General features: G+C 37.7%; 1 protein-coding gene across 1 annotated transcript in view; it reads right to left on the bottom strand.

The window, feature by feature from the left end:
• The window catches only part of LRP1B (LDL receptor related protein 1B), a 1,239,928-nt gene that overhangs the window by 4,406 nt on the left and 1,210,033 nt on the right, over nucleotides 1–25,489 (bottom strand). The window contains exons 88-91 of the mRNA XM_039494476.1: nucleotides 7,372–7,448; nucleotides 5,297–5,387; nucleotides 2,109–2,253; nucleotides 911–1,009 (exon numbers count right to left, since the gene is read on the bottom strand). Coding sequence (XP_039350410.1) covers nucleotides 911–1,009; nucleotides 2,109–2,253; nucleotides 5,297–5,387; nucleotides 7,372–7,448 — 412 coding nt within the window. The remainder of the gene's footprint in view (nucleotides 1–910; nucleotides 1,010–2,108; nucleotides 2,254–5,296; nucleotides 5,388–7,371; nucleotides 7,449–25,489) is intronic.

Below are 25,489 nucleotides of genomic sequence, written 5' to 3'. Positions count from 1 at the left end.
AAACAATACCTTAATACCTGTATGAGGTAAATATTATTATTATGCAGTGGAGAAAAGTGACGTACAGAAAAGTAAAGTGGTTTGAGTGATTTGACTAAAGTAATTTCAGTCAAACTCAGGGCTGGAATTATACTCTTGTTCTCCTATCCATGAGGCATGTTGCCTCCTCTGGACAATATTGTGTTTTTTAAAGCAGACCAAATAAATTGAATTTCAGTTACATCAAAAACACATTACAATCATACAGTAATGCAAATGAGATGAGGATGAACACATATATTTTTTTATATGAAGGTGAATCAAGCATATGAATGTCCCTCTCTTTTAATTGTTTTAAATTTTGTAATAATCTTTTAAAGATATTGTGCTATATTATATACAAACTCTGGTTTATTGAAACAAAGCTAAATATTTTGTTAACTTAGTTGTCATTTGCAATAAACTTGATTGAAATTTAAACAATCCATTAATAACTTGTAAAGATTTACAGAAATTGTTCAAGTGAATGCATATCAATTTCCCCTTAAAATAGTAGGACAGGATTTCATTTACTTTTGAATCTTATTTCACTGTGATAAGTTGCATTAAATGCCTATTACTATTTGGTATGTTTATGTGTTTGGTTTCATTTTTATATAGCTTTACAAAAGGTATAACTTACTTATGTTTTTAAAATAAAGCAATATATTTTCAATTTTACATTTTAGATCATGCTATCATGACAAGTAAAGATGAAATATATATGTAGAGGCACCTGTAATAACAAATAGAAATTTTATTTCTGCTTGTAAATAATTTCTTACTAATGAAAAACATGAACAAAAATGGTGCTATTCTAACATAATGTGCAAATTTGCTCAGAGAGGGGATGTGATGGAATGAGCATGGGAAGTGAATTATCATTTCTCACCCCTGCAGTTAGTGGTCCTTTCAAATCAGAGTTTAGGTAGATTGGCGGTGCTGTGTGGGGAAGCTTGAATGCAGTGGACCCTCCCCCTATATACCTGGCCTGCGTATAAACAGAATATTTTAGTTTTTGTGCTAATAATAATGAATTTTCCATTTGCAGGTTGACATATTGTTTAATAAGCAGTGCTCTGATTAAAAACAACAACTGGTCTTCTACAATAAAAATTGCCTTTAAAACTTTAACTACAAGCTTGCTTTAGTTTGGATGATTCTTATGCAGCACAAGATCAGCACAGCATTTTCTGTCAAATATTACATTCAGGCTTAACAATCAGTCATGATACAGTTATTCAACTTGCATAAAAGCAACTTGCCTAATATATACTTTATATTCAGCTTCCCTGTGGTATGCTGCACATTGACTGGGTGACAATGTGGTGACATTCATAGAGCTAACAGTAAGCCAGTTATTGCTTTGTCAAATGTGCCACAGTATGATAGCTGCCCCATAGGATGCATCTGACTACTGATAGCTCTAAGAAAGTTATTGCACCATTACCCTGTCCATCCAGTGTCACATCCCTCAGAAGCTCTACCATTGAAGAGCAGTGCTCCTAGAAATAACATAACAGAGAGTAAAATGACAATGTTCTTTTTTGATGTAGTACATCTATTCTACCAGGCCTCTGAATGGCTTATGTTTTTGGAAGTAAGCATGATTTTCACCAAATTAGGCTCAGATTTACAAATGCAACATCTTGACATTTGCAAAGCATAAGAGCTAGAAAATACATAATATAGTGTACCATCAGTAGGTCCACAAAACATCTGGAATTTAGATAAAGAAGATTTTAATAATGATCTTGTACTGCAGTTTTGTCAAGAGGGTCTATGATATAGCCTCTCTCAATTTACAGTTCAGTTTTAGTTTAACATCTAGAAAAAAGCAGATCACCGCAAAAGAATATCCATCAACAAATATTGGGGTGCAAAACAGTAAATGCATAATATCTATAATGTTTTCACTAAATAAACTTTACTTGACTCATGTTCACCATACAGAGTGAATAGACAAACCAAAATACATGCCATTATAAATAAGTCTTCATTTGAGAGAAAAATCACACTAATTAGATTTAAAGCTATACATTACAACACATAAAATAAACCCTATTTTGCCATTGTAAAAACAATGTTACCTTTTCTGGATTTACTGTGAAATCTGGATCTAAAAATCCCCCTTCATTGTGATCATGGCCCACCTCATACATATTGTATGATGGATTACCAATTTCTACATTGATTCCTCCATTTATCATTGGTTGTCTTCGGATAGTTTTTGTCCTAGAATACATAAACAAAGGGAACTAGGATTTTCAAGTCACTCCAAGGATGATACCTACCACGAATATTATTTAACAGCTAAGTATCTCAGAAAAATAACGGAGCCTTGCCCTGAGGGCCTATCAGGAAATCAAGGGGACGGTGAAATTTTCGCTCCAAACAAAGTGGCACTTTGAGCACCTGTGCAGCTGGGGCACGTTGGGGAAGTGGCCTGTTACTACCCTTCTAAGTGGGTTTGTAGTGTGGATTCATGCAATGCACGAGGCTATTGGTTGTGGCCATGACGTTCCCCTTCAGTATGGTCAAATTCACCCTAGTTCCCAGGGAAAGCTTCATAAATTCATTACAAGATTTTTTCAGTGGTTAAAAGAAGGCAGAGTCCATCAGTGCAGAGTTTCCTCTGCTTTTGACTCTGAGGAACACAGGAGGAGTGATAATGTTTCTATCTTTGCTGGTAGAGTTAGCGGGGTCATCTGCTTGCCTATTTGGTGGCAGCTCCAGGTGCACTTACCTTGGGAATAACTAAGCTATGGCTTCATTATGGAAGTTATGTGTCTGTCAAAACTCAACTGGCTGGAGTCCCTATTGTTAGTTATTGAAAAGCTTCGCTCGAGTATCCCAAACACAGGTGCAAAGTGAGAGACGGCAGGCTTAACTTTTAAATTGGTTTATATCTGGGGGAACATCTTTAAAATTGAGTACAGATCTGAGGTTCTCCCATGGGTGAATCCAATTATTTTCGTTGGTAAGGAAATAAGTGAGTGATTTTTTAGCTGCAGGGGTTGAAAGCCCTGGTTTAGAGATGTCATTTTTAGACAGAAGACTCTACTGAATTGTGACAGAACAATGGGAATGGGACTTAGGGGCTGGTAATGGTTGTTATCTTTTCTAAGTTAAGAAAACACTTCATTATCTTAAATCCAAGCTGACATGTGAGAGTGTCTTTCTATTTCCCCAAAACATAGTGGAACAGAAAAATCCACTTCCAGGAAGATTTTTAAAACATGTATCTTATTGTACTGTTTAGCTGTTAAATAATAGCGTCTCTGAAGACTTTTAGGTCTCTTTTCAACAGGGAAGAAAAGTTAAGCAAACATTTTCAAATAAAAAAATTAAATTAAGAAGAGGTTTTAAGGTATTAACTTTAGCCAAACCAGTTTCTCTATTGCTATTTAAACGCTGGGGTCTAGCCTAAACACTTACAGTGATTGATGCCATACAAATCATTAGATAGCTATGCATTTCAATTCATTTCTATCCTATATTTTAGAATAGTTGCTTTCATGCTTCTCATCGTACCTCAGCTCATCATAAGATAGATCACAGAAGTTACAGGCAGAGTCCCAAATTTTCAAAAGTGGTCCCTGATTTTGGCCCTTCAATTTTCGGATGCCCAGTTTGAGAATGTAGGCTCTGATTTTGAAAGACGCTGAGCGTTTGAACCACTTATTGTTTTCAGGTAGAGTTATGGCAGAGCAACACTTCTGAAAAATAGGCCCAAGGTGTCTCAATCTGAGAAATTAAATCAACGTCCACATTTGAAAATGTGGGCTTAAGAGTGGGCCTATATTTAACTGCCTATATTTGCACCATCTTACTAAATACTGGATCCTTTAAAACAGGCATATAATATATGATGATAAAAAGAATAATTTGTTTTAGAGTTCAATTATTTTCTTGTGAGTGCTAATGAAATTTTAAACCCACAAACATAAAATTGAAAGAAAAAGGATTCAAAATTGAAAGAAAAAGGATTCAAATCAGTCTATTAAGAGAAAGTTGTAAGGTGGTCAACAGGTACATCTTCATATGAATTAGGTAAACAATCATATACTGGCTTACTGTTCTCCGCTGATTAATGTGTACAATACTTTCATTTTTATCTTTCATATTACATTAATGTTTTAAGTGTTAAGAAAAATATGAAACAAGGTATAGGTGATATAAAAAGAAAATATGGATTTTTATTATTTTACATGAAGTAGATTGATTTCTAGCAGATAATTCTGATTGTTTCACACACAGAGATTTATGTTATCCAGCTTAGAAGATACTATTTGTAAATATTTATTTCTTTACAGCTCTCTGTCAGGACTATCTGCTATGTAAGTTTTGTTGACGAGGAAAAGGCCTGATATTGTCCAAATATACAAAAGCATCTAAATCTGAAAATCTTTTGACATGAGGTGCAAACCAGAAATAAACCATTGTAAAAAATGAAGACGTAACCTTTGCAAAAACACGTGGTTTATTAGAAAGGGCAATTTCATTTAAGTTTGATTCTTAACTTTTCATCCACATATGTGTTCCTGTTATAGGGAATGTGTCTAGTCTCTAGGATTTACATTTGAAAATACTCAACAAGAATTTTATGTTCCGTTTTGGGGAAAAATATATAGCTATTAATGTTACCTGGGCTAAGGATGAGTTTGTGAATGTTTAAATTTCTAGTATGTTAACACATTCTATTATATTTTTTAAGTTGATTACACTTCCACTATAACGTATTATGTAAAATCACAATATTAATCAAATGTAAGTGAATTAGAGTAAGCTATATTTAGAAGAAAGTTCTTTCGGGCCTGATCCTGCAAACATTTACACATGAGTAATTCTGTTCACTCCGAGAGTTTAAGGCCAGAAGTGACTACCAGATCGTCTAGTCTGACCTCTGTATATCACAGGCCACCAGCACCAGCCAGCACTCACACACTAAACCCAACAACCAAAATTAGACCAAAATACATAGGAGTTAATGAGACTAATTATGTGAGTACAATTATTCACTTGTGTAGAGTCCTTGCAGGATTGGGCTCACAGACTATAAGGCCTCTGGGTAAGGAATTGTATATTCCGATGTTTCTGTGCAGCACCTAGCACATTTTTATGAGGTAAGTGTCTGATGTTTGTGAGACAGCTTCTAGACATTAAAATATTTGTAAATATTTTAAAAATATTGTAAATATAAAATATTTCTCCCCATTTCTAATTTTTCTTTTTTAGTCCACACATAATTTAAGCACAGTAATATGAAATTACTTACCTTCGTTTTCTTTTACAAAGAAGTAGACCAATTACCAGAGTAGTGATCAAAGTCACCAAGAGAACAAGAGGAACAATGATTGCAATGCTTCCTGCAGCAAAGAAATAATGTTGAATACACTAGTTTAAGTCTAACAATTTCCAGACCAGGTAAAGTTGCTAAAAACAAAACTAAAAGGTATAGTTTAGTTTAAGAGGACAGTGATTGGAAGGTTAAATATTGACAATGAAAACAGCAACATAGGTTTTACATATATTCTGAATGTTTTCATCCACGATACCTGCATTTCAAAACTCTGTGCTTGCTATTTAGCAAACAACGAAAAAGTTGTTATAAACACTTTTGGATTACAGATACTGTTGTAATGAAAGTATCCCTTCAAGCCTACTATTATACTTTATGCACTCCCATTGTGAAGGTCACACATTTTCTTTAAAATTTCAACACATCCCATATACAAAATTAAAATATTATAGGCAATATATTTTGCTTATATTTGTAAAAATGCTAAAGTTCTCTGAGTAGCTCTCCCATATATTAAAAATCACAATATCAACAAAGAACTTCCCATTATGCCCTTGAATTCTACCTGGAAGATTATTGAAAGCCAGGGTAGATCACAGAGCATTAATTCAATGTATTTCTTGGGGACCATTCTGCACTAGCTTCAGCTTCTGTATGGTCCCCAAGAAAATGGCATTACAGCAATCTAATCTTGGGAGACAAAGGCATGGATAATTGTGGCAAGGTACACATTGGAGAGAAAAGGTTACACTCATCTTCCCAGGCAGCTACTACCTTGGCTTCCATGAGCAATGTAGGATCTAACACCACATCAGAGTTGAGCAACTGTTTTACAATGGCATATGCGCTCCCTCAGTAAGAGGTGCTAATATAAGTTCTACCAATTCTTCATTATTTGTGCTGTCTAGACTAAGTTGCAGTCAGCTAGTTGCTCATTTAAATGGTGGACAATTTGTTCCACTGCTCCAGCTGGATTGGTTGTAACAGAGATGTAAAACTGGGTGTCACCCACATACTGAAAACACTGCAGATCATTTCTTCAGTTTAAGGGCTTGTCTATGTGAATATTTAGTTTGTGGGAAGCTGGTGAGTGAATCTACCCTGCAGTACACATCATGAGGGAGGAAGGATAGCTCAATGGTTTGAGCATTGGCCTGCTAAACCCAGGGTTAAAGGCCCAATCCTTGGGGGAGGGGCATTTAGGGATCTGGGGCAAAAAAAAATATAGTTGGGGATTAGTCCTGCTTTGAGCAGGAGGTTGGACTAGATGACCCCTGAGGTCTCTTCCAACCCTGATAGTCTATGATTCTATGCATTAGTTTTTCACATGGACCCGGCTGATGCTCATTAGCCTTTTGTTAGGGTGCTTTGATCTATGCCATTTGAAATGGGAGCAGATTAAAGTGCACTAACAAACTTTTGGACACAGCAGCAGGGTCTACATGGACAGTTAGCGTGTGGCAGGCTAGTGTGGGGTAAATTAACACCCCTCCACACCTGCTGCAAACTAAATGTGCATGTAGACAAGCCCTTGAGTGCCAATATTATTGTAATACTGTTTTCTTCTATTTAATCTGCATGTGTATTAATTTTATTTAAAGGAACAATTCTCACTTGCAGGATGATTATCACAGTATGTAAATTACACCATTGTGCAGGGAGAGCAAATGCAAAGCCTATGAACCACTTAAACCCTATTTTGTGGCTTTAAGTGCGACTTCAGTGGTCATAAGTTTTGTGCTGAGTCTCTCCACAGGAATGAATTTCACCAAGTATTTGTCACTTGATACTGCTTTTTCTAAGAAAAAATTCATGCTGGGTTTAAAGAAGTGGGCATATAAGGAATGCCATAGTTTGACAGTAATCCAAAATGTTTTATGTAGACCTGTACATCAATCAAAGACCAGAAATAAGAGCAAAATCCTTGCCATTAAAATAAAGTAATCTGCAGCACATCACTTCATATGCTCACATACTAAAATATCACCAGTTTATCATTTTTAAATTTAACAATATTTTACAAGCTGTAGTAATTAATCTGAAGCACTTACTTGTACTGATATTGTCAGACTTGCTGCTCTTGGGAGCTGGCCTCTCGCACTGTGTGCCTGACCAGTTGGCTGAACATCTAAAAGGATCCAATTAAGATGGTAAAATTAATGGATGACAGCTGTTAACACGGTAACCTATTAAAGAGACCACCAACATCTTCTCAAAAGGTACAAACGATAACAGCCATTTTACAAAATGAACAAAAAGCTTTAGGTCCTCAGTATTCTGGCACAACATTGGGAACATTCTTCATAGCATTTTTACCTTGTTTTCTTCCTTTACTATTTTACAAACTGTAGGTTTGAATTTCAAACATTATTATTATTGAATTTTTAAACATGCAGTCATTTTATGAAATTGCAATTATAATAAAAGCCAAAACACAAATGTATGTAAAGATCTATTATACCAGTGACTATTAACATTAGTATTCATACACTCGGAACTATTTTCATTTGGTTTTTAGTAATATATTTAGTATGTTATAGCAGGACTTCCACAATTTGGTTTTATTCATTTCAGTATCATGCCATCAAATGCTGGAACTTTTGAAATAACTGATATAAATAACAATATTAATAATTGTTAAATTATATTATTTCTAGATGCACAGCCAACAAGAGACAGAGATAAGTGGCTTTATAAAATGAAGCCTTATTTGATTTCATACAATGCTCAACTGCAATTCGCTGACAGTTTTCCATATTTCCTTTTCAACCTGAATTGGATAGTTGCATTTGGTAAGATCAGTAACCTAGAGTTGTGTCTGTTACCCGACTGGGTCCCTCTTCCAGCAAACCACTTAAGCATTCACTTTGCTTCAAGAACACGAGTAGTTCCACTGACTTCAATGGGACTACCCATGTTCTTTAAGATAAACATGTGCTTAAGTGCTTTGCTGGATAGGGGCCTGGATGCACATGTAGATCTTCTGCTGCAATTTGTGCAAATATAAAATATGGTTTCTTCAAATATTTGTTTGAGTTTTGACATTTGCTCTCCGTGAATAACCAGAGAAACAAAGACGAAACTGCCACAAATATGGCTTCAGGAAATCCATTTACTATTGAAACAAATATATTCATGAAATCTGTTTGCACTATTTTGCCTGATCTCCTTATAATGAAGTTTACGGCAGCATCTGAAAACTCTCCATACTGGATACTGCAGGAAAAAGAAACTTTTTAGCTGTCTCAAGTGCATGCTGTGCAATGGGCTCTCAAATATCTCCCATCAGCTTGGATGTATAAGTTAGAAACAACTACATTTTACACATCAAATTAATAACACATAGTTTATGCAAAATGAAAATATGACTTTAAATTCATTGATTTAAAGAGGTTAACTTTTCTATGCAATTCAGTTTACAGGCATTTAGTAGGGCAGACAAGAAAATATGTGTACCCTTCTGGAACATGGGTGTTCCAATATTGAAAAATCTGGTTATATTTGCCAAGTAGTTTGACATATTTCTACTTAATTGTTCTGAGGCTGATAAAATAAAATATTGCAGTTCATTAGCTCATTATCATCCATTTGTCATTATGCTATGTGGTGTTATGGTCAAATCATATGCTATTTCATATATAATCAATGTATGCTAAATAGATTTAAATTGTAGGATTATAGAAGTATAAGACTGACAAGTATTTAAGAGTGATGAGTATATATTAGGTATATAAGTAAAGCATTGCTGGAATGTAAGACCTACTGGCTGAGGCCTGTAAGATTTTAGTTTAGCCATACTAGGCCATAGGCTTAAGAACGCTTGACATGAGTAATTGACCTAGAAATAACCCTATGCCAGTAAGGTCAAAAGATTACTGTAAAAGATGTGCTAATAGGTAATGCTACAAAAAACTACATTGCACTAAACAACAAGGGATTGTCCAAGATCATGAGACACCTGGTTGTAATATCATGGAATGTCCTGTCCTGATGAAGGATACACGTTGTGCATAGATGCTAACAAAAGGAACTAAACAACCTATGAAAAATTAGGCACTCCAAAATTCGCAGGGTGTGGAAGTATAGATAAGGAAAAGAAGATTGAAATCCTCATGCATATGCATAAGGGATTAGGTGTGGTCAGAATATAAAAGAGGTTCCTTGGTTGGGTAAAAGTGGGAAGACCCCATGGGATAGCGCCACAAGAAACCCCAGCAGGACCCACCCCTCTATCAGTGATTGTCTATTGATGGGTTCATTGCCCCCTAGAATATCATTGAGAATGTGAATGTGACTAGTCTTAGTCATAGCACCTTTTTTTTTTTTGGATAGGATTTCTCTATGCATGGGTAATCATAACTTTACTTATTGCTTTAATAAAACTTGTAGTACAGATAAGACTTTGTACTTGGGATCGTATCTGTGGTCATTATCCTTGGACTTCATGTATTCCTGGAATCTCCAAATTTGAGAAAAGCACCAAAGGTGATTTTCACTCTGTTGAGCTTGAAATTGTAGCCACAGGAACCGAACCCATGGTAATTTTGAATACAAAATTACTTAATGCAATCTAAATAATGGCAGATAGATTACTCACTATGTATAGATGGAATATAAAAATCCACTAATCTTTGGTGTTAACCCAAAAAAGATGTCCCAACTTGCCTCTGAGATTTGTGTTTTCAGTGAACAGCCTTGCAAATATCCTTTAAAAGCTGATTCAGTAAATAGCTTTATAAAATCATTCATAAATTTTAACATTAATATTATACAATATTCATTACAGATTAATACTGTAATATTTTAAAAATATTTTTGAACTGTTTATAAATGTAAGCATAAATGCATTAAAATATAATGAGGAATTTAGCTTATAATCATTAACTGGAGTACTACTTTAAGAACTGTTTTCCCTTCACTAACCATTGCTATATGCTACTTACTAAGAATTAAATATAAAGATGAATTTCTCAGTTACCAGTGTGTTAAAGACTAATTTAACCAGCTTGCCCAGTGATATTGGCCCATGATAGTAAAATACTTCAGAAAAGTACAAAATACAATGGGTCAAATTGTGCAGAAGCCCAGGAGCACAATTGTATGTGCTAACTTGCCTCTCTAGCACCGAGGGAATTAGCAGCATTTTGTCTTTGTGCTTTCACTGAGGAGAACGGTAATAGCTTCCCTGTTCCTTTTTCCCACCCCAAAACATAGGGCACCTGCATAGTGCAATTCAAAATTTAGGGCTATAGTTTTAAAGTGCTTCACACATTAAGATAAAAATTTAAGCTGATCATGATTTTTACTCCACTACAACATGTTCTACAGATGCAGCCTCTAGACTGGTTGCACAGATGGTATTTATTAACACGTTCATTAATTTGTTAATTAATGCTTCAAAAACCTTTCGCACAATGGAAAAGGTGCAACATGCTGGTAGTTATGGCTCTGGTTTGACCTCACAGTTAAAAATGGTCATAACATATTTAAAGTTCTTGCCTTCAGGGAAAGGGTTAGTTGAATTAACATCAGAAAATAGGCTGCACAGTAACGTATTCAATTAATTTTAAAACTCAAATCAACTAGCATTTTCATTATTGTCTGCCATCATCTTAGCATATTCTAAAAGCACACGTTACTTTATGATTCTATCATAAAAGAGATGTACACTCCATTTTGCTTGCATTTGTGTCATTCTTTATAAATCCCCTTTTGAGCCATTATATCAAATGGAAATTATTATTCTTCTAGCCTAGCTTACAAAATTACTGCTTAGTTGTTTGCCACTTCACAGGATCACCTTTCAATGCATGATTACAAATGAAGTATTTCTAGTCTCTTTACAGAAACATAAATCTTCATAGTTTGTTTATGCTGCAACAATCAGAACTGTTATCTGCAGACAATCTTAGAATGAAAGTCTTTGTATTTCTTACCAGCACATATGATAACATGGTTCCTGCACCAAAAGTTTTATTAAAAATTGTCTTCTAATATACAGAATCCATACTTGATACACTTGAACTGGCAACGCCAATTCTCACAGATACTTCATTGTTGGTGAACATCTAGCTTGCAAGGAGTTGGAAGATGCAGTGAGAGCTAACCAACAATTAATGTATGGTCTGAATTTGCTGGTGCTTCACTATAGAGAAATTTCTGACAAGAATGGGGTCTATTTATTTCATGGCACATCCACTTTTTAAAATCCAGGTCCAGCGATGGTTATTAAGATGCCTAAGCCAGGACCCCATAACAAACAAGCCCTCAGAAGCACACAATATCCAGCATCTTTCTGAAGATCCTGTTGAAGCCGTGAAATACAAACAGTTCATCATGAAGCGCATATGTAACCTTGGTACCCTCTCAGACAATGTGGAGATCTCCTCAGTGATAAATGTAATGCTATATCACATATTGCTGCTGGAATAATCGGGTGGTAGCACAAGAAACCTTGGCTTTCCAAAAAGGCCTTTGATATATTAGTGAAAAAGACAGAAGCATGCAATCAGGGAAATATCCAAGAACGTAAAGGGCTAAAAGACATTTTCCTGGCAATGGCAAAATATGATCATGAGGTTTATGTCTGACATATGTTGGTTCCCCGTCCGGCAAAGCAGATGACATCCTGCCTACAAAACCATCACAAGCATGAATGGTAGCCATAAACAGCCTTCTAACATCCTTGTCATAAAACCAGATGGCTCTCCCTGCTAACTGATGGATGAGGTCCTGGACAAATGGAAAACACTTTATGAAAATGTGTTGAACTCTGGACCTGCTGAAGCTTGTCTAGAGCTACGTGACCTAGAAAACCATACAGCAGTAGATCCAGGGGTGAACACTAATTCTCCAACACCTGAAGAAGTACAAAAAGCCATCCAAAAGTTATGGAATGGACATGCTAATGGACCTGATGGTATTCCACCTGAACTGCTCAAAAGTGAATTAAACCAGTGAGCATCGGCATACATCAACTGTTCTTAAAAGCATGGGCATCTGGCAAGCAGAGTTCAAATGGATGCAGCAAAGTGGATGTTCTTTGATACATGGGTCTTGCCATCTTCTGCATGGTGTCAGCACAAAATATGTGTGGTCTGCACCAAATTGTGAGCATGAAATGGTTTGATATTGTGAAAAAATGTCACAATCTCTCAGAGATGTTGCCTACCTTCAGTCATTCATTATATTAAAAAATAGCATTGCATGCTATTTGGCCAGGTCACCAGGATGGACAAAAACACCACAGCTAACCTTGATCTCCAACTCTCTATCAACGCACGAAGGCGTGCACACCTTGATCCTACTTGACACTGCTTGTGGGCCACCTGAAACTCATGGATTCTCAGGATTGAGCCAGATTTGGGAACTTCACTACACAATGTCTGGTGCAACACCATCAACTGTAGTCAGTCTGTGTGTTTGATGATGGTCACAGAGGCAGCTCTGATAGAAACTTCTGGACCAAGGCTCTCCTTATATAGATTGAGGAAGCTATATTTACTCACAGATAATCTTCCAAAGATGCAACATAACTTTCTAACAATTAGAAGTATTAGATAACAAACACTAGTCCAGGCTCAGTAATATTTCATTGCTCTTCTCATATCTAATGAGGATAGTTTGACATCTTTGGAATGTGAGGATACAGGACTAACTGATGGAAGTGAGATTTGTGCTAGTTAACATGAAATGCTAATGCTACTTTAGGAAGGACTTCCAGCCCTATATGAAGGACCACATCATCTGAGGAAAAACTAAGTATAGAGTTCTTTAAATGGATTGTGCCTGCAGTTTGCAAACCACCACAAATGGCACCTCCAGAGATAAGAATGGCACCTTCAAAGATAAAGAAATGGAAGCTCTCTTCATGGATCCATAGTTAAGTTTAAGTTGAATTTTGTACTTAAACCAGGGATTCACCCACTTAGTTACACATAAGGAATAGAATGTATCAACCAAAAATGAAAGCTCTTACTCTAGGCACAGAGAGAATTTTCTCAAAATGTAAAAGTAAAAACATGCTCCTTTTAAGAAGTTTCACACTCTGTGTCAGACCAATTTTTGGTCCTGAATAATCTTTATAATGAATAACACAGACTCTGCAAACTTCCATTTATCTATAACTCTCTGAAATCTGGTGCATTAGCCACATTTAAGAATGTTACTGCCTCTCATTATTGGGACAAATGGGAATCAAGCCTTTTAGGAAGATGGTGGGCACCTCTGCTGGGCATAGAGAGGGGAAAACTGGAATGTGTGTGTGCAGGGGAATGTGGATTTCAGGAGCTGAAGGAACTGGTGAGTATAATCTGGCTACTTTTAGCAGTCACCATGTATTGATGAGTCTGGCCTTAGATTTAAGGTAGATACTCTATGTTTTCTAACTATTAGAAATATCATATAGTACTATTCACTTCATGGGGGTTTTGAGTGTGATTTTTTTAATAATTAAAAAACAGAAGAAATTTCCAGATAAAATCTACTTTAAAATGAAGTAAATGTTGAGTATATATCCGTAACTTAAGAGTAAAAATATCACAGGGATGTTGTAATGATAAAAAACAAAAACAAAAACAAAAACCAAGCATTACACACCCATGAACAACTGACTTAAAGACAGAAGAAATCCAAACATGTTAAGTCATGGAAATGCACATTTGAGGCAGCCAAACACATTTAACTCTACCCAGTAGTGACACCCTGGGAAAAATTAAAAAAAAAAATCGACTATGTCTTTAAAAACCTTTAACCTAATCTCTGACTCTGAACACCAATATGCATGAATCATAATTGTATAATTATTGCACAGCGTTCATTGAAAGATAGATAAAGCTTGAGGCAGGACTTGATCTCTTTCATCTGAAGCAAGAAAACAGAGGGAAAAACACAACAATATTGGTGAGGGTCAAGAAACCTTCAGGTAAGAAGCTGTTCAAGACATTGGTAAGTGCCTGTCTGCTGCTTACAGTGGTAAAAGAAATAAATGGCAGAGCATGGAAGCACCCCAATGTATCCTGCAATCCATGAGTTTCAAACTCATGTGCTGAGGGTGCCTGGATCACCAAGCCTGGAAGCCATGCAGAAAATGTTCAAAGAACAACATATCTTTTTTCCTTTGCCAATATCATCTCGCCCTTGCACTATTACTTTTTACATCACCAACTGAATTATTTAAGTCTCTAAAGTATTTTGGTTTGGGATACAGTTTAAAAAATAAATCTCATAGAATATACAATTACATTTTATTGATCTCCTCCAAATTGAATGTGTTCATACTAAAGGAGTTTAGTTTCAATTGAACAGGAAAGATCTTTGTGAACTAGAACGCTACCTGTGAAAGTCTCAATGTAATTATAATTAGGTAGCCCATTAACTGTACCCTATGGAGTTACATTTACTGTAAAATATTTAACAAATCTGTTCTTCTCTGTCACTTTATTGGCCTACCATAGTTTAGAATTGCCTTTTAGTTTCATTCAGTCCTCTCTATGCTATATTGGTAGCGCTCACTCGATTCAATATTGATTTCAGAAAATGCAATCAGTGCGCTAGTTGTAAAACAGGCCTATGATTTTTAAAAATGCCCTCTTTGACAGGATTTCTGCCATAGTTATGAACCCCTCTTCTGAACATACAGTACATTTACGTAGAGAGATTTACTGTGATTGAGAAAGCTGTGTAACAGAACAGAGATAACAAGAGAGGTATAGTACTGTAAGGAATATAAGCTGGAGGAAAGTTCTTCTATCTTGATTATTGCAATTTCTTCCTTTTTGGTATCCCTAACAGACACATTGTCTGCTTCTAATCAAATGAAAATACAGCTCTGAAGGCCATCTTTGCTCAATGCTCTGACTGCGTCAGTTTCCTCTTTGAATCACTCCACTCATTTCCCCTGTTTCAGTCAATCAAAGTTAAAGCTTCTCGTCCACACTTTTAAGGCATTTCACAACTTTGCCTGTCCCTACTTGTCCATTATTATCACTTATTTTGTCACTCTCTCCCCCTTTCTCTGCTTCAGCAATGGCACAAGCACCATCTCCCACACCTGTCAGCTTCTCCCACACTCATCTTCAAGCTGTCTTTGTGCACGGAATGCCCCTTTAATTAATCAAAGCCAATACTCTTTCAAATCTGTTCTCAAGACCCGCACCAGAAATCAACCCACAAATGATGGCTTGGTTATACATCATTAGTGTAAGGATGATTTTATTATTTAAAATTAACTATGCAAAAAACATCACTTGTAATGGTCAAGAACTTTAAAGTTCTGCAATAACTAACCAATATAACCATATGATCTGATTTTTGTTATCCTTATACTTGTGTGTCACAAACACCTGGGGGTTGGTTCAGAGCCCACTGTAGTAAGTGGAAAGACTCCCATTGACTTGAACAGGATTTGGATCAGCCTATTGTTACTTCTTGCCTCAGTTTAGATTGTAAGTTCATTAGAGCAGGATCTGCCCTTTATTATGCGTTTCTATAATTGCTATTACAGTGAGGTGCCAATATCATCTGGTGTCCCCATGTGGTACCTCAATGCAAATAATAAATAATACTAATTGAGAATTATAATAATAAGCATGTATTTGGGAAGAAGTATACATATAATGAATTGATGAGGGAAGAGATCAAAATCAAGTAAAACATGAAATAAAAGAGAAAATGATGGAAAAGATGGGTGGGCATGTGATCAAAATAAATGGAAAATTTGTTACTTGATGATTTTCTTTCTGAAACTGACCTCCCCTTCAGTCTGCTATGAGAAGATTATGACTCTTGCTGCAGTTCCCTGTGCTGCTTGCATCACCCACCAAATGAGTGCTACCAAAGCTGTAGATATACTTAATTGTGCAAAGCATCTTGATTCATACAAATGAATGTTAAAAACTTGACAATAACTGTCTATAAATAGAATGTTCTTAGAAGACTGCAGAAGCCACATCCCTAACAATACATCCACATGCACGAGAGGTCTGATTGCATGAGAGGTCCTTGCCACACTAGACATCATTAGTTAAATTTACCATTCTGCTTCTGGACTTCTTCTCTCCCAGTCAAAATGCCACACTCTATCAAAGAAACTCTATCTCTGCCACACTCTATCAAAGAAACTGAGGAACCACCTGATCAGCCTCCTATACAGCAAACAGGAAAACATCAAAAAAGAGCTCTCCAACCTGGAGACTCTCATCAATAACCAAACTTCCATACAAACGGACTTCACTAAAATAAGACAGGAGATCTACATTACTCACTTCACCTCTCTACAAAGGAAAAAGGACTGTAAGCTGTCTAAACTCCTACCTGCCACATGGGGCCACAACCGTGGTACCCCTAACCCACCCAGCAATATTGTCAATCTATCCAACCACACACTCAGCCCAGAAGAACAGTCTGTCCTATCTCGGGGACTCTCTTTTTGCCCTGCCACCCCCACCAACATGATACAGTTCTGCGGCGATCTGGAAGCCTACTTTCGCCGTCTCCGACTCAAAGAATACTTTCAGGACAACACTGAACAGCGCACTGATACACAGTTACCCTCCCACCAACAGCACAAAAAGAAGAACTCCACATGGACTCCTCCTGAGGGTCGAAATGACAGTCTGGACCTATACATTGAATGCTTCCGCCGACGTGCACAGGCAGAAATTGTGGAAAAACAACATTGCTTGCCTCATAACCTAAGTCGTGCAGAACACAATGCCATCCACAGCCTCAGAAACCATCCTGACATTATAATCAAAGAGGCTGATAAAGGAGGTGCTGTTGTCATCATGAACAGGTCTGACTACCAAAAGGAGGCCGCCAGATAACTCTCCAACACCAAATTCTACAGGCCACTGCCCTCAGATCCCACTGAGGAATACACTAAGGAACTGAACCATCTACTCAGGACACTCCCTACACTAACACCGGAACAAATCAACATACCCTTAGAGCCCCGACCAGGGCTATTCTATCTGCTGCCCCAAATCCACAAACCTGGAAATCCTGGACGCCCCATCATCTCGGGCATTGGAACTCTCACTGAAGGACTGTCTGGATATGTGGACTTTCTACTCAGACCCTATGCCACCAGCACTCCCAGCTATCTCCGTGACACCACTGATTTCCTGAGGAAACTACAATGCATTGGTGACCTTCCAGAAAACACCATCCTGGCCACCATGGATGTAGAGGCTCTCTACACCAACATCGCACACGCTGATGGAATACAAGCTGTCAGGAACAGTATCCCTGATGATGCCACAGCACAACTGGTTGCTGAGCTCTGTGCCTTTATCCTCAGACACAACTATTTCAAATTTGATGACAATATATATCTCCAGATCAGTGGCACCGCTATGGGCACCCGCATGGCCCCACAATATGCCAATATTTTTATGGCTGACCTGGAACAACGCTTCCTCAGCTCCCGTCCACTCACGCCCCTTCTCTACCTACGCTACATTGATGACATCTTCATCATCTGGACCCATGGGAAAGAGACTCTGGAAAAATTCCACCACGATTTCAACAGCTTCCACTCCACCATCAACCTCAGCCTGGACCAATCTACACGGGAGGTCCACTTCCTAGACACCACGGTGCAAATAATTGATGGACACATTAACACCACCCTATACCGAAAACCTACCAACCGCTATGCCTACCTCCAGCTTCCATCCCGGGCACACCACAAGATCCATTGTCTACAGCCAAGCACTGAGATACAACCGCATCTGCTCTAACCCCACAGACAGAGACCAACACCTACAAAATCTCCACCAAGCATTCTCAAAACTACAGTACCCGCACGAGGAAATAAGGAGACAGATCAACAGAGCCAGACGTGTACCCAGAAGCCTCCTACTGCAAGACAAACCCAAGAAAGAAACCAACAGGACTCCACTGGCCATCACATACAGTCCCCAGCTAAAACCCCTCCAGCGCATCATCAGGGATCTACAACCCATCCTGGAGAATGATCCCACACTTTCACAGGCCTTGGGTGGCAGGCCAGTCCTCGCCCACAGACAACCTGCCAACCTGAAGCATATTCTCACCAGTAAATGCACACCGCACCATAGTAACTCTAGCTCAGGAACCAACCCATGCAACAAACCTCGATGCCAACTCTGCCCACATATCTACACCAGCAACACCATCACAGGACCTAACCAGATCAGCCACACCATCACCGGTTCATTCACCTGCACGTCCACCAATGTAATATATGCCATCATATGCCAGCAATGCCCCTCTGCTATGTACATCGGCCAAACTGGACAGTCTCTAAGGAAAAGGATAAATGGACACAAATCAGATATTAGGAATGGCAATATACAAAAACCTGTAGGAGAACACTTCAACCTCCCTGGCCACACAATAGCAGATCTTAAGGTGGCCATCCTGCAGCAAAAAAACTTCAGGACCAGACTTCAAAGAGAAACTGCTGAGCTCCAGTTCATCTGCAAATTTGACACCATTAGCTCAGGATTAAACAAAGACTGTGAATGGCTTGCCAATTACAGAACCAGTTTCTCCTCCCTTGGTTTTCACACCTCAACTGCTAGAACAGGGCCTCATCCTCCCTGATTGAACTAACCTCGTTATCTCTAGCTTGCTTCTTGCTTGCATATATAAACCTGCCCCTGGAAATTTCCACCACTTGCATCCGAAGAAGTGGGTATTCACCCACGAAAGCTCATGCTGCAAAACGTCTGTTAGTCTATAAGGTGCCACAGGATTCTTTGTTGCTCTCCCAGTCAGTTACTGGTTGGACATAGTGAGCCATAAGAAGAAATAAGAGGAAGGGAGAAAATAAAACAAGAGTGTTCCCTTTAATCCTAAAAGGAATTGTTAGAATGCTGGTTCCACATCGTGCCAAAATATGCATCTTCAGAGAAGTACATGGCTAGCTTGTAGTGTTGATGGAGAATCAGGTAACAGCCTTGCAGATTCCTTCTTCTGTGGTTGCATACATCCATTTGTCTCATGGTGGCACCATGGATTTGTATAGTAGCCCTTGATCCCTTCATGACCTGGTTTACTTTATGCTAAATAAGATTTCTTATTCAGCACTTTAATATTAAACTGAACAATTTGGATATTATTTTCCCTCGGTATTTAGGCTATAAAGAGAAAAAAGTGCTGCATGTTTTCTAAAGGAGTCAGTGCATTTGAGATATATTTTCATTACTCACCCAGGTTTGAATCATAGCCTTTCCATCTGATGGTGTACTTTTGGACCAAAGGGAATATAGAATTCTTGCTTAAGAAATGTGCACTTATATGTTTACATTTGTTAGAAAGGGTTCTGGAGTATATATAATGACCTTTTCATCATGGAAAATACAGTAAGGTTTCTGTATCCTTAGAGGAGTCATCTCAGAGACTGTTGTGGGTGATGTGTTGGCTATTAAGAAAAATGTTTTGATTGGTTAAAAGGAATGAGATGTGAGACTTTATTGCATGATGGAATCGGTCCCGTGACAGAAAAATGGATCCGACTGCCAACTTAGAGAAGTGGATCTGGATACCTAGAGAATTCCACTTTGATAGCACTATTTAAGGCTGATATCTGAGATTGGGATGGGGGTTTTTTTGTGGCTGATTATCTTGAAATTGGTAATAGAATTCTATTCATTTTTTAAACATATACTGAAATAATGGATGGCTTGCATGGGGCAAAATAAGCATCTTGGTTACCCTTTATAGAATCCCATCATTCTTATCCCCTCCTATGCAAAAGCGTAGCCCAAGTACGTGGTAGAGTGGGGTAGAGATAGAAAGAACATTTGCCCAGTAATGGGACAAGTTTTCTGTTCCCCAAACTCTTAGATAGGTGCACTTGTGAGTAATTAATTCAGGGTGGTCCTATGGCTTGTGTTATAGAGGAGGCCAGTAGATGAACACAATGGTCTCTTCTGGCTTTAAAATCTGACTCTATGTGACCGTGGTGTCCAGGGGCACTGGGCCTCATGCAGTGTCTCACCATTGCTATGTGGGCTTTGGGAAGAAAGAAACCCCAGGGCAGAGCCAGTGTGGGCATAAGAGAAACCCAATCCATCAGGGACAAAGATAAAAAATAGACCAAGCAGGTATGGCAGCACTGGAAGGGAAGAGATGAGAAATAGCTAGGACTACGCCTCCCTCTTTGGTCCAGACCCTGAACTGTGACGAGACCCCCCCCCGCCACAACTTCCTTCTCTTTCTAGCCATGTTGGCTTGGTGAAGAAAGAATCTCTGTTAAGAGCACTCTCATGACAACTCCAGGACTGTCAGCTCTGGGTCCAAAGAAAATCAAGAAGCAGCCCTAGCAGACACCACAGAACACTGATGATGTCTATGTCAATTGTAATCTCAGACTGCTTTCTACAGTTTTTACTTTCTCTTCTACTGATTAGCTCTAACCATTCCCTTACAGTCTCTTCATTCTAGTCTCACTATGACTACCCTCCAGGCTACTTTCCTCTCTCCATTGTGATCTTCCATCCCACATATTTCCCTTTCCCTTCCCTGTAATACTGCCACCTCTGCCCGATAATACATTTAGTGTAAATACAAATTTTAAAAAATAGAACCCCAAAATTATATTTTTAAAAAAAGTCAACAAAAGAAAGAAAAAAAAGTAATTGTGATGCTGACAAGTTATTATTTCTGTACTTGAATGCTTCATTGCTTTTCCCATCTTACTTATTCACATTGTTATCTCTTTGGGGTAGAGATAGTCTTTACTGTAAATTTGTACAAGGGCCTTGAGGCCTCTAGCTGCTGCCATAATATAAGTAAATAAGTAATATAAGTAATAAGTAAATAAACTATTACTAATGATAAATAAGTAAATAAATTATTAATAATGAATAATAATAAAAATGATGCAGTGACCAAGGAGGCTCAGAATGCTCGACTCTTCCAAATTGTGCTTTTTAAATTTCCTCTTGGTAGGGTCCTTCTGGAAGAAGTCCTCTTAGAGGATTGCCATATCTTTTTCGTCCTATTGTGACAAATTTTGGGAGGGATAATATGGAATATCTGATTCCTGGATTTTAAATAATTTCTTCATATCCTTTTAGCTTTGCTGTCTTTCTGCCCATAGTTTTCCCTCTTCCCTAATGACAGACATCTTCAGAGAATGAATGGAGGAGGTATAATTTTGTTTGAGAGGAGCAGTTTCCTTTGGGTTGTGATTGTTCCTTCTCTTAATCTGGTTGAAAAAGTATATCCATTTTCTCCAGTTCTTCCCCTTCATAGTCAGATTCAGAAAGCTCCCTGTTTCTGTGGGGTGTAGTCATAGCTAAGGAGAGGAGGGAAAGATTTCTGGTGTCTCTTAGAACATTTTCTTATGTTTCAGTATCTTTATTGATCCCCCCCCCTTTTTGTTTTTTTTTTTAATTTGGGAGATGGGATTGAAGGGTTCCCTACCTCTAGTAAGGAATAAGGCCTTTTCATAGACATAGCTGAGAAGGGGGCAAAAGAGAAGGTTCGTATAGGAGACAAACCTTTAGTCTCTGACGAAAGAGTAACTGGATAAGAAAGTGGCATCTCTGCCTAGAGAAGCACCCTCTAATTGCCCCTTGAGGTAGTAATAAGGCTTTACCATTCAGGGTAACTTCCAGAGAGGGCCACTTTCTACTGGCGTAGTTTGGTGCCTGCCAGCCAGTTTGACGCAGCCTCTCCAGATCAGTTTTGGGGAGGAGATCCTAATGTTACAGCTGAGCTCTTTGCTATTTCTGAATGAATGAGTGATCATTGGTTGGGAACAGCTGTGGAAAACATCTAAAACACCAATTGGGTGTTCTCACAAATGGATTTTTTAGATTTAAGCTCTAGGTTCTTCACCTGCTTTGCCATATCTAGTACAGCAAAGAGTAACCTTTTAAAGGGGATAGCAAAGACTTCCCAATTGCCCTGGGCTCTCTTGTAAGGGCCCCCGAAACCATGAGGGAGTTGGTACACGGCATTGCAGCACCACTCAGATTTGGCCCATGTGACCCTTCGTAGATGGAGATGGAGGGGCAGATGGACCAAATTTGATTGGTGTTGTGACCCTGTGTGCTATGCTGCAACGCCAATCAAATTTGGTCTATCTGCCCTTCATCTCCATTTATGGAGAGGAAGACAGGCCAAATCTGAGTGGTGCTGTGTCCCAATTTAGCCACTGGAAATGTTGGGAGGCATGGGATAGGAATACCCCACTAACACTCCATAGTAGTATGAAACATAAGACAGAAAAAAGAAGGTTTCTGGTGGGATGAAGCTGCTAGTGCCCCAAATATAGCTTTAAAGTTGGGTTATATAGATAAAAGGTGAAATATGGATTTAGACCATCTGGTGCATGGTGGAAGGAATGTAACCATAGAGTCTGCATTGTCCCTACTAACTGTAGCAAGCACAGCTTGTTAATAGTAGATTAGGGTGGAAATGAGGAGACAGCCTTTTAAAAATGTATTTTTAATACCTTTTGAATGAATTTTTCTTGATGTTCAAGCTGAATTCCTGCCATGAGTATATAGTGAATTGCAGGTTATAGTGAATTGCAGACTCACAGCTTTTCATCAAGGTTAGTGATAGGATGCCAACACACTACACTATAATAATAAGGAAAAAAACCTTCTTTCCATGATGCAAAAATATGTTTGTATTCTGTTATGAATTATCTTATGCTATAAGTAATGTATAAGATTGCTGAAGAACTGTAGATATTTAATCTTCTTGTATGCTAATAAACATTATTTTTTGTAACTATATACGTGGTACTGACAGATGGACATTCACACTTTAGATGTTTAGTTTGGTCTCTCAATCTTAATTGGCCTTAAATTCTTGAGAGATCAGGCTTTCTTGGTTCATGGTTAATAAAAAATATTGTAGAAACCATCTTATTTATAGAATTATGGTATTTTTTCTGGTTCCACAAAGCCCAAAAGTAAAGAAAACTAAAATGATACACAAGACCCTAGATTTGGGACCCTGCTGTGACTGATTTGCATCAGGAAACCAATGCAAAGAAGCTGTAAAACCCAGTGTAACTGGGCAGTGGAGCATTCTTCCTGCTTAAGGGAACCCTCTGGTGGTGCAGGGCTTTAACCCATAGCTACTGCTACACCAACCACCACCTGACAACGTATTGCATTGCTGGAAAAAGGGAAGATGGTCTCTATGCCCCTATGGTCCACTCATGCCCTGCTGCTGGAATGGCTCCTTGGAATTGTAGACAGCTGGGTTTTAGGGCACCTTTGCATCTATTATAACTTACACTAGTAGCCCCAAGATTGGATGAGTTCAAAGGTGTTTATTGCCACCCTAGTTTCTTCTTCCCATTTTAACAGCGAGTATTGGTGGACCACACCTGAGGATCTGCCCCAAGTGGGGAATGAGATGTCATGAAATATGTATCATATTAAACCCCTATTTATGCTACTCCACGAGTTTCTAAGAAATTCAATTCTCCTTGGCTGAAATCCTGATCTCACTGAGGACACTGGGAGTTTTGGCACTGACTTTAATGAAACCAGAATGTCACCTTTGATTTGGGTAAATAAAGGTAAAACTTCAGAAAAAAAAATCTTAAAAAAACCTCACTTAAAAAAATATTTCATAAAAAGAACTAGCAATAATCAAGTACATTAGAGACAAAGTGCATATTTACAAATCACATAATTAAAACATTCTTTAAATTGTGGGAGACAGTGGATAAAATTCATGACTGACTGTCAATTCTCTATTAAACTTTCTATTTCATATATCAATTGTTAATAATTTCTAAGAATATCAATTGACGTGCTTCAGTTTATTAGACAGAAAGGTGAAAAGGCACTGACAGCACATTTTCAAAAACAGACAGTAGTGGATTGTTTTTAGTGAGTAACTGCAGTTTTCTGACTACTTAAGAAATATATGAAGTGTTATGTGAAAATATAAGAAATGCAGAATTAAGACAAGAATGCTATGCAGTGTTATGTGAAAATATAAGAAATGCTGAATTAAGACAACCATGTTCTCCATAAAATTATACATAGTTCAAACCCATATTCCCTGAATTTTATTAATCAATTACTGACAGTTAATGGACACACATGAAGATTGCCTTCATTTTATGTTGATTCAATCAGAACACTAATCTGCTTTTCCACAGAATTATTGTAGCTCAAGACCTAGAGTTTTGTTGCTTAGAAGTACTGGAAAAAAAAAGGAATTGTAAGCATATATTCCAACAAAAATGAAAGAATGATTCCTCATCCTAATCACTTTAATTGTCCCCCCGCCAAAATCCCCCCACTACATTCCAACAGAACCTCAATATTATGTGTTTACTAATAACTGAAAACATGTGTTTATATACAATGCATTTATATTTGACTATATATTAAACCTGTTGGAGTTTCTGTATTTTATCAAATTGAAGTCTATGTCATTGGCTCATGATTTGAATTCTGACCCTTGCATCAGAACAGTTATCTAAAGCCCTATGCAGCTTACTCTGGTATTTAGAATCAATGAGAATGTTGGACAGGATATATTTTCATTATGCAGAAGGCAGAGGAAGTTTCCTTTCCTGATGAGAATGAATAGTTTCTTTTCAAGAAGTATGTCTGAAATTGCTTGAGAGAAAGGTAACATAAAAATGAAGGTAAATTATGAACTGAATCAATAAAGGATAAAAAGAGTTAAGAGAGCTTTTCTAATTTTTTGTAGTTTGTGCTAATTGCTTTTTTAAACCTGATTTACAGATTAAGTTAACAAAGAGGTTTACCGACACGAGTCTAATTGTTAAATGGCAGCCAAATAGCCTTCTTGTTTAATTACTCTGTAAATACTGGAAATGCAAAATACATTAAAATAGCAGCAGGTAATGAATTTGTGCACAATTCGCTTCACCCCAAAACTTTATGCTGCGGATGCATTATTCATTAAAATACCTCAGATCCCACATCCAGGAACAAAAAGCTGAAGTAATATTTTTATAGTTCTTATCTGTTATTTCTTTTTCCAATAATATGGCAATAGACACTCCAACAGTCTATGTTTAAATACAGTCATCAGTACGACTATCAAAAGGGTAAGTGTGTATTACATAAATGAGCCCCCAGATTAAGTATATGCTGTGAAATGTATGTGAATGTGCATGATTTGAACCAATGAACTGTGGCCTGAAATGATGTCACACGATGT

The sequence above is a fragment of the Mauremys reevesii genome, linkage group 11 (genome assembly GCF_016161935.1).
Source record: "Mauremys reevesii isolate NIE-2019 linkage group 11, ASM1616193v1, whole genome shotgun sequence".
Classification (NCBI taxonomy): domain Eukaryota; kingdom Metazoa; phylum Chordata; order Testudines; family Geoemydidae; genus Mauremys; species Mauremys reevesii.
This window is presented reverse-complemented; position numbering and strand designations above follow the sequence as displayed.